General features: G+C 33.3%; 1 protein-coding gene across 2 annotated transcripts in view; it reads right to left on the minus strand.

The window, feature by feature from the left end:
• CSMD3 (CUB and Sushi multiple domains 3) overlaps positions 1-11117 on the minus strand; it is a 1097972-nt gene that overhangs the window by 324216 nt on the left and 762639 nt on the right. For both annotated transcript variants that reach the window (XM_007468748.1, XM_007468747.1), the window contains one exon: positions 7086-7242. In XM_007468748.1, the coding sequence (XP_007468810.1) occupies positions 7086-7242 (157 nt within the window). The remainder of the gene's footprint in view (positions 1-7085; positions 7243-11117) is intronic.

An 11117-nucleotide genomic window follows, 5' to 3' on the forward strand; every position in this document is an offset into this window, starting at 1 on the left:
CAGGAATGCTCCTGAGTATTGAGAGATTTTTGCCCATGTATCTTCTTTGAGAAATCTTTCTTCGCCTTAAAGACACAGCTATTCTAGGCCACATTTGTTTCTAAGCATTTTAAAGTTTTGAGACTTGCATATGTCTTCAATCTGCCAGAAGTTAATTTTATATAAGGAGTTAGTAGGTCATTACATATTTAAGCTCAAAATTTACAAAGCTTTTGGGATGTGAAGGCTATGAAGATGACGCTTCTGTTATTCTAACATGAAGAAATTATATCCAATATTGTATATATAAATGACATGTAATCAAGAAATATTTCTTCAATATTTTAGTTAGAATACCTTGTACTATATAATGCAGCATTAGTCAATACTTCCTTTATTGCCTGGTTAATTTTCAAGATTTAAAGAGTAACAGAAATGCCAAATGTACCTGTTAAGTAGTTTATAGGATACAGATTTACATAGAGTAACATTGTTGCTTCTGTGGAATTTACTTATTTTCTACTTGCATTTGCACTGAATAAATTATATACTAAGAGTAAAGTTAGAGTTAACAGGTCATCTGATTATTTTTCATGGTTAACATTGTCAAGACCATATTGGTAACTAAATTAAAGAGTTTAAATAGGGTAATTTATTATATATTTATAAAGCTAGTATGCAAGAAATGTCATCACAAGGTAGCTATTGCCCATCTTTAATTTGAATATAACATTTGAAATGGTCATGTTCCATGTAGATTACTAAACTATTTCAAACAACAAAACTCAAAGGCTAAGAACATCCAGATATATCTGAACAATACCCTTGGGATAATGGACATTTTCAAATGGGATTTTTAGAAAATTAAATGTGCAGAGGTGATAACAAGAAGACATCTGGGCCCAGGGGTAATGCCTAACGGCTGGGCATCACGGACTTTTGCCAGATCAGCTTTTGAGTAGACAATGCTATAATCTATCAAAAAGGTGCAATTTAGCTCTTTATTGGATGATTGTTTAAAATACCCAATTCCTTTCTGCTGAATGAAAGTGGATTAACTAGAAATAAATAGAGCCAGAAAAATCTGCAATGAAGCATATTTTCAAAAAATAGAGTTTAAAGATTTCATGAACAACATAAGAGATACTAGGCCTAAATCATTCTTTGATAGTAAATTTGGCCAATAAAAAACATTCAGATTCTTAGGCATAAATGACGAAAGTTTCTTTAGGAAGAATTGCATTAACATTTTAAAAAATTATTATTATTTTTACATTTACTTCAACAGTAAAAAAAAAAAAAATGTAAATCCATGGAATTTTAAATATAAAATATCCAAAACTTGGATTGGAGGTAATACAGTATAGTGATTAGGCTTGCGAATTCTAGAGACAGAGGCCCTCAGCTCAATTTCCATATCTGCACTTATGAGCTATGTCACCTTGGGCAAGTAACAACTTTTCTGTGCTTTGTTTTTCCTCCTCTTCTCACTGAGGATAATAGTACTTCCCTCATAGAGTTATATCTGTATCTAGTAGGTAGTAGATAAATGTTAGCTATTATTTTTAACTCATATTTAATGTTTTAATAATGTTGAATGCCTCTGTGTGCCTTTTAAATAAAATCTTAAGTCCCTTACTATAGTCCACCTCACCCCTGCCTAGCTTCAAACTTTACCTCTCATTTTGTCCCATTCTCCTTGCTTAAACAGCTCCAGCCAAATAACTCAAGCTGAAGTCTCTTAGGCCTTTGTACTTGCTGATCTATCTGCCTAGAACCCTCTACCCTCAGATCTCTTATTATAATTCAGGTATCAATTCATGTGACACCTCCTGAGACACAGTCCCTGAACAAACTGGGTACAGTAGACCTATCTATCCTATCATCCTGTTACAAATTATTTCTAAATGCAGTTCTCTTATCTTTTGTTCATATCTTTCTTTTCTGTCTTGTCTCACTAAAAAGTTAGCTTCATAGGGGCAGGAACTTTGTCTTCTTCAGTGTTCTCTTTATTCCCAGAGCACAAAACATTCCAGTGGAGAAAGACAAAATTTAAACCTATGAATAACTTTCACATTAATAAGTTAATTCCAATAGAGGAACAAAAGGGAAGACAAGACATGTGACCAAAAAGAAATGACATTTCTACAACTCAGCCTTCAGAGAGAAACACAGTAAAAGAAATCAGATTTAGGAATGCATTCTTGAATGTGTATTGAGCGGCTGAGGGGATCTGGTCAGAGTATCCTGTCAGGTTTTGCTAAGTTCTATTATTGAATTATCCAAAGCAGAGTGATGTTTTAGGGAGAATATTGCATTGAGATCCTAATTTCTGACCTTTTCTTCCAACTTTAGAAGGTGGCAATAGTAATTTTCTCTCACTTTACTCCCCTATACCCTCTAGGAAAGACAACTACATATTTAATTACCTTATGTTGTATAAAGCACCTGAAAATATGTCTCATCTAGATTTTTATTTGGAATAAGTTTCAGATTTCTCAAGGGCAAGAGTAATTGTTAGCCATTTTTGAAAAGAATGGAAGAGTGGCCTGACTCAAGGAGGGAATTAATTCTGAGAAACTGGAGGGATGGAAGAGCAATTGGATTCCCTAATGTTAGTCAAGGTCTGACCAAGTTTGTCACAGAGGTTTTACATTCAACCAGCATAGCTATCCGTGCTTCAGTTCTCTAAATCAAACTAGACTTGACCGAGAAACTAATTTGGGAGAAGTAGGATCTCTCTATAAAAGACTAAGTTAAGATTTTTCTTGACAACTCTAAAGGATGAAGACTGAAGAGATTTAATTCGCTTTAGAAAAATAAAGAAGTGGGAAATTTTCTCCCCTCAAATGTGGTGTAGCATTTTCATACCGGGTATGTTGTAATTTATTTATTGGTTAAGGAAAGCGAGAGAAGCTCACTGTCTTCTTAGTATAGTAGAACTAAAACTATTAATAATGGGTGATCCAAGTGATTTTCCTTTCTAGGCACTCGAGTCTCTGGACTTCCATGACACCATTAATCACAGAGGCATCTATTAATATAATATCTTTGAACTTATTATGTTTTGAAATATCTGTTACAGCTTTACATCATAGTAGACACTGTACACTGTCTTCTCAATAGCTCTTCTTTTGTTCTCCCTCATGAACAAAACCTTGATCTTGCTCCCAGCAGTAATTGAAGCATATCAGGCAGTATATCATCATAGTCAAATAATAATCCAATTTTTTAGGCTGACAAATGCTTCATTTTTCCAGCTTGCCTTGCTGGGAAATTTAGGCATAACCACATAGCCCTGTTTTGGACAAAGAGAGATAAAAGAATGTCTGACAGAAGATTTTGCATTCCTGATAAAAGGGACATATATGGCTGACACTACCTCTTCCCTTTTTCTCTTTTGCTTTGAATATGTTCAGTGTTAAAGTAGCCATCTTGGGACCATGTCACAACAATCATGAGAACAAGAGTGAACACACTAGGAGTGCCACAGCAAAAGGACAGCGGCATGGCCCTTTAACAACTGAATCAAGATCTACCTACCTTTTCTCTCCTTACAGCTCTCATATGATAAAAATAAATCCTAATTGTTTAAGCCATGGTTAGGTTTACCATTACTTGAAGTCAAAAGTGGCATCTCAACCACTGTTTCCACTAGTCCATTTGCTATTCTTAGTGACTATATAATGAATGGACTAATAAGACAGTTGAAATAAAACACAACTTAAAGGCCTGTTCTAAAATATTTCTTCATTTTATTCTCAACCAAACGCAATTCTGTCTCTTAAAATGAAAATAACCAGACAACAGCAAATGTTGTTAAGTCAAAAAACAGATAATAGAAAGGTAGATAAAAAATGACTATCATGGGCTTCCCTGGTGGCGCAGTGGTTGAGACTCCGCCTGCCGGTGCAGGGGACGTGGGTTCGTGCCCCGGTCCGGGAAGATCCCACATGCTGCAGAGCGGCTAGGCCCGTGAGCCATGGCCACTAAGCCTGTGCGTCCGGAGCCTGTGCTCTGTAGCAGGAGAGGCCACAATTATTTGTTCTATTTCCCTTGAATGTGCTTAGCATGTTCTTTCTAATCTCTGTGCCTTCCTTCATCTTATTCCCTTTGCCTAGAATATTCTCCACTATTTATTTCTGTGATCCACCAACACAACCTTTAATTCTACTTCATTCATGAATCCTTACCTGATCTGCCCTAGCCAAATTTCCTCTCTCCTGTCTCTAGTCCTCTTAATATGAATATTGGAACTCCTCTTTATCTCACAGTGTTCTCTCAGATGTTTCAGAAACGAAGGTGGAATAATTTTAAGGGGAACATACCACAGAATGGCAGGGGTGGGGTTGGGTTTAGAAATGACTGGATACAGGGATTCAAACACAAAGCCTGTTCTTTTCCATTTTCCCCCATGTTTGCACATCTTAGCAAATTCTCTCATGTTCAAAAATTAATTACTGCTTCTAAGAAATTTAGGAATACAAAATATGTGGCCTAGTAGAATATTCTATATCACAAAAACATTTTACAAAATCAGTATTCAGACTACATGTTAATTTACCAAGAATATGTAAAAAGTTGTAATTGGACTAAAACTGACTAAAGACATTATGAAGTGAAATGGCCCCGTGAAGAACTATGCATAACATGTTTGCAAAAAACAAAACAAAAATAACCACAATACCATGTGATAACAGCTACATTAGCTGCGGATATAGACTACTGCAAAAGAAGTGTTAAAAAGTAGGCTAACTCTGGCTGAAGGAATGAGGGTAAGCACCAGTAGGGAAATATTTGAAATGGTCTTGAAGTTGAATAGCTCAATGGATGCCCAAGGTGGGTGGGGCATATTGAAAGAAAGAAAAAGCCTGGTTGCAGCTGCTAAGGCTGGAAACCAAAGTATATTTGGAGGATGGGAAGTAGCTTCTTTCAAAGCTAGGAAATCTGTGGTTAACTATTAAGATAATTGCAGATATGTAACAAGATCGCCATTGTAAAAAACAGAAGTAACACTTAGGAACAAATACATTTAATAACAGATGTGTTACTACTTCCAGGACCCTCCTTAACAAAGGAGCTCAGCACATAGCCATTGGATCAGAAAATCTTAGCATTTACTGACCCCGTGATATCCAGAGACACCTTGGAAGCAGACTATAAATATTTTAGTTCCAGAATATAGACTGAAACATTTTAGTTTCAGTTCTGAGACTGAAAAATATTCATAGATGTATGTATGCCCTTTTAAAAAAATAATTGCTTTTATACTCTCTTTCCAATTCTATAGCTTTCCATCTTCATAATGATGCACATCCTATAATGAACAGCCAGAGTCATTAAGAAGAGTGACTTCAAATATTTTCTTTTTAAGGATTTTTCTTTTCTTTTTTTTTTTTGACAACCAGTAGCTCACAGCAATGACAAAAAAGTCAATGATTTTACTCATTCCAGACACCTGACTACCCCATACAATTTTATATCCAGGTATGGCCTACAATGCCCAGTATCTTTGCATCAATACTCTCACATTACATAGAATTTACATATCAGAAAAGGAAATCTAGGTTTCCTCTATGAAACCCACTGACATTTTAGACAAAGAGAAATACAAAATGATGCAGAACAAAGAAACACCATTATGTAAACATTGAACCATGACTTGAAAAATGTCACCAGCCCTGTCAGAAAACAAAAAGAGAAAGAGGAAAACAGATTAAAAAACATTTGCCCTTCTAAGCAGATCACACCAATTATATTTGAGCTATAATCACAATACTGTTATTTTTAGTCCATCACACAGCAATATCTATAAACTCGATTTGCTTGGATTTTCATTTGTCTTTGGGAGGACGTCATAAGAAATCACATTATACACAAGAGTTCTCAGGATTTAAAAAGATGTATTCAACATCATTTTGTTAATTTCTGTTGTGTTAATGTTAATAATTAATAATTCTAGCACAGGTAGGAAAAAACCTTTAAATAAACAAGGAGCAAGAATAATATCTCAGTATTATGTCTCCTGTCTCCTACTTATATCATTAAGAAAGAGCATTTTCACAAACAGTAATTTGATTCAGATTCCCTTTAGGATCCCATGAATACCTTTGATGCTGCAACCATTTCAATTTCCCCATTTCTGTAATAGCTTTCATTCATTTGACTTCTTGAGAAAATTTATGGAAATCATTCAATTCTCTCAAATATTCTAACAGTAAAAGGGATTTCTGAATACTGTTACTTAATTTATTTTGCTATATTCCACGAATATTCTGAACTTCCAAAAAACTGATTTGATCTGGTAAATTGTAAATTTATTAACACACTACCAGGAATCACCAGTTTTTCATGCACTTTACTTTCCTAGAACAGTTCTTACACAGAGCAGAAACTTAATAAATATGTTATTTGAATACGACTTAATGTTCATTGGCGTAATTAGTCTATTTCTTAAATTATGATACAGGTAAAATAAATTCATTTTGTTCATATAACAATTGATGTAACCCACCTACCTATGGCTCTCAACGATTCTCAGTCTTTGACCTTCTACCTGTTTAAATGTCATAAAGCTGACTTGAGTATAACACAATAGTTCTATATAAGTTTATTTTTATCAAGGCAATTTAACACAAAAGCAAAACAAACAAAAATCTTAGCTACTCTTCCGTGTACAATCATTTGAAACCATCCAATTATCATTAAGGGTGACCAACTATAACTACTACACATGTATTGCATATGTTTTGCAATTACAGGTAGGAGCTCAAACACTGGGTTCCCATTTTATTTAAAAGTTTAATTGTATTGCTTAAATATTTCACGTGAAGAATACTGCTATTTTAAAATATATAAATAAGTTCAAAGTCACAAATTACTTAAACTTTCTGAATCTTAGCTGTTTCAACTGTAAAATAGCAACAGTTAGAATATCTCTAAGATTTTAAGTTAGGTTCAAATAAAATTATATACATAGAAGGGAGCTATAAACAGCAAACTGATAATTAAATGTTGAATATTACTTCACCTGGTGTACTGCAATTATTTAATAAATATTTAGCATCAGTGTTTGGCCTTTTTTTTTTTTCTTCCAAAATACTTACTGGTATAGACAAGTTGAAAGCCTTCATCTGTCCCTTCAGAATCAGAATTAAATTCTAGCCAGAGATGGTTTGAAGTACTACTAAGGGTCAGTCCTCGCATAGATGTGCCAGTAAAAGCACCTAGTAGATGAGTTGTTTTATCTTTTCCATCATAAATCTGCAAAAATATATTTACAATTAAAATGTAAATTTGCCAGTAATAACCAATTCAGAGCATGTATTTATATCTGTGAAGAAAATGAAATTATTACACTCTTCGTAAATCAGGTCACTACCTGTTTCCCAAGAATAACTGCATATATTAATTCCTACAAATATCAGGGTAAGAAAGTTAGACTCCACATGGGTAATTTTAATATTCCAAGCTCAGCAGACACTAAGTAAAACTCAAAATCATGTTATAAAGTTTTTGTTCTTATAAAAACAATGCTTCTAATGGCAGACAATTTAAAATTGAGAATACCAATAGAAAGTTTGGTTTCTAAGATTGGTTGGTTGGTTGGTTGGTTTTCTAAACTTGCTCAAGGGCACCAAACACCTGCTTTTCTAATAACATGATCAATATAAAATGTACTTACTTCTTTTGCAAATTCTATTTACCCATGTCCTTTATTTCATATCTGATACTTTAAAAATGTTAAAATAGTACTAAATGCATTTAGAAGCTGATTTAACAAGGCAAAAGTATACAAAGCAAAACTGATATGTTCCCAAAGCTCCCTACCTCATTCCCATTCTTCGGAAGGTGTAGTTTCTCATTGCCCTCTAATTTGCTTTTATTTTATCAAGGCATTATAGACATTTCTTCAGGTCAGTGGATAGAGATTCTTCCTTTTGAGAGCTGTGTAATATTTCATTCAATGGCACTACCACAACTTGCCCAACCATTCCATATATTAATAAACTAAAGTTTTTTGCCACTAAAAGTAATGCTGAAATAAATACCCTTTAGATGTTATTTCACATTTCTTTTTTGGTACTTGTATTTCAGTAAGAAAGTTTTCAATATATTGAATTTGGGGGCTAAAATGTTCATGTATTGTCAGATTATCTTCCAAAAAGTGTACAGTAATTAAACTGAGGGTTTGCCAACAATGCATATTACTATTCTTTTTCCTTTAAGGCACATATTTTTAAATGTGGTAGTTATTACCCCCAAGGGTGTGAAAATTGGTTCTTAGAGTTCATAAAATCTTGGATATTATGATGATTTGTGGTCCTACAAAGACCAACCCTGACAAATCTCATTCCACAGTACTTAGTTTCATGAAGTTGGAGCTTGGGGCTCCTTCTGTGAAGGATAATGAATAGAAATGACTGAGAAATACTTCTAAAAGTTACTTGTCTCTTGCCTGAAATTGCCTTACTTCTGACCTGTCATAAGAGTAAAAATTATGTCGCTAAACTCCTAATCCAGTGATCTTGTCATAGCACCAATGTTCCCCCAAAGTGGTATTCATTATATTCATGTCACCTAGGAGATATTTAGGTGGTACATGATGGAACTTTTATTATTATTATATTAATTTACATGATATATTTTTCTTGTGCTAAATTGATGGATTTAACTTGATCATCTATTTAGAATGTTTTCTACAATTTGTAAATAAAAACTGATGTATAACTTTTTTCCTTTTTATCAAATTATCCTTACAGGTTTTAGTATTAAGTTTATGTTAATTTAACAAAGTGAACTGGAAATATTTTACTATATTTCAAAATCTGGATTATTCAAATAAAATAATGAGCCTTTGCTTTCTACAGATTCAAGGTATTCTTCAAGGACATATTCTTGAGTTTTTGTTTATTTAATTATTCCTTGTCAATTTTATTATTTTATTTTCCACCTTGAATGCCTATTATTTACATATTCAGTCTCCAAAACTGTGTTGCAATTCCTTTACATTTTTTTCTTCTGAAATTTATCTATCTTTCCGCTGTACTATGGCTTATCTTCCTCTGGATCTTCCACACTAACAATTAGATTTTCAGCAGTAACTAATCTCTTTTTAGGTCTTCTATTTAAACCTTAAAATTTTAAGTCATTGGTCAAGCTCTAGAGAGTCAGTCTGTCTGTTTGTCTCACTCTCCCCCTTCTTCCCTCCCCCATTCTCTGTTTTTGGTACTCAAATTGCATTATCTTAAGATATCTCATTTGTTTTATGTATTTAACTTGGTCTTTCTTTCTTCTGGCTCCTGAATTCCATTAGCTATGTGTTTATTTATCTTTAGGTAGTTATAGTTTTATGTTTCCTTATTATTGATACAGGTTTTAGATGTTGTAAAGACATGCTATACAAATGTAGTTTTTGTTCAGAGCCCCTAGCATCCTTTCTTAACAACCTTACTCTATAACTTTTCTGCACAGACTTTCTGAAGTCTCCAGCGTCCAGGCATTTCCTGCTCTCTCCCTTTGTGCCTGAGGGAATCTATAGCTTCATACGCACCCTCCAGGCTCCACCAGTTTATTTACTTCTTATTTTATTACCACTGAGAGGGAGTGGAAATAAGAAAGAGAGGAAGTGAGTTGTAAAATCAATCCAACATGCTCACTGAATTCCTAACAGCAAACACCTTACTGGTCTCCCTCTTTGTTTTAAAAGGTCTTTCTGTCAATTTTTTAAAGAATGTGTTGACTGTTAAAAAGAGTGTTTGACTACTAGATAAAGGGCTGTATGGACTAATTTCCTAAAATTATATGGGAGTATGAGGAACCCCTTGTGGAATCTAATTTATCATACAAATTCATCTCTGTTTTAGTTATCAGCAAGAATTTGTCTTCAACAAAGCTGAACCAAATGTTGAGGTTTGTTAGCTCAGGAATTTTTTTTGTTTGATTACATAGGAGCCAACTTTTCATTTCTTAAGAATAGTAGCCATCAGCAATAATTCAGAGACAAGGAAACGTGTGTCAGAAAACACAACTTTTGTTGAAGTGTGATCATTCAGCTACGAAATTTTGGAAGCATGTATAAAATTGTTAAATCAAAATGAAAAGCAAGTGTTAATTAGGAAGGCTTTAAAAAGAGAAGAGTTTTATAGCTATGATCAAGTCCATGCTGTTTAACTTGTAAATAAAATCCTTCAAATGTATTCAAACATATATGGGCGCATAAAGGCAACAAGGAAGGACAAAGCAGTGTAGCCAAAGACAAAGTACATTTGAAGTAGACATGAATGCAATCATACAAATAATAAAACAAAACAAACAAAATGTGCCTTTCATTTAAAAATAAATTTACAGTACAGAGTGATTATATTGGGTCTGATCAGAATCACATAGAAATTTTGAGATTATTTCTCATTGCTTTTCTACTTAAAATCAGGATCTTTAAGTATGTTTTTATTTATTTGAGCCGATTTTCTTTTTTCTAAAATATATTATTATTTTTGAGATATGTCTTAATATCTATTTTTATTTTTTCAGAAATTTAGAAAGCTACAAAAGACTAAGCTAATTATAATAGTATACTTTTTAATTGGAAGGGACGGACTGGTGCTCACAAATAGAAATATTCTTAGTTACTTAGAGCCTAATTCAGATAATGAAGACTTACTTTTATATCAAATGTAGAATTTCAAGTTTTCTTAAGAAGTAATATTGTGAAAGGTATTGACGGCTTTTATAACATTAATGAAGCTCTTTGATAAGACTCTAATTTGTTATAAGGTTGCAATTAATTTGGTAGTCCTACACTAGAACAGACTAGAACTTAATACTGCTATGTTTCAATTATCAAAACTTTTGTAATAGATCAGGGCCTGAAATTAGTTATGGTGTACAGACCCTCCTACATCTGGAAGGTCAAACCCTATTATGATGAACTGTTTATGGACACTCAACTGTTGTTGTTGTTAATGACATAATAAATGTATGATTAGAAAGTATATTCCCAGTCATTTCTCTAGAGAATTTAGCAAAAAGCTATTATCTGAACCCAAGAGCAAAAAGTACCTAAAAAAGTAAAATAAAAAGAGAGAAATTACACATGCATGTGAATATAATCATACAAACCTTCAAATCATTCCTGC

Source organism: Lipotes vexillifer, unplaced genomic scaffold (assembly GCF_000442215.2).
Source record: "Lipotes vexillifer unplaced genomic scaffold, Lipotes_vexillifer_v1.1 scaffold1679, whole genome shotgun sequence".
In the NCBI taxonomy this organism is placed as follows: Eukaryota; Metazoa; Chordata; class Mammalia; order Artiodactyla; family Lipotidae; genus Lipotes; species Lipotes vexillifer.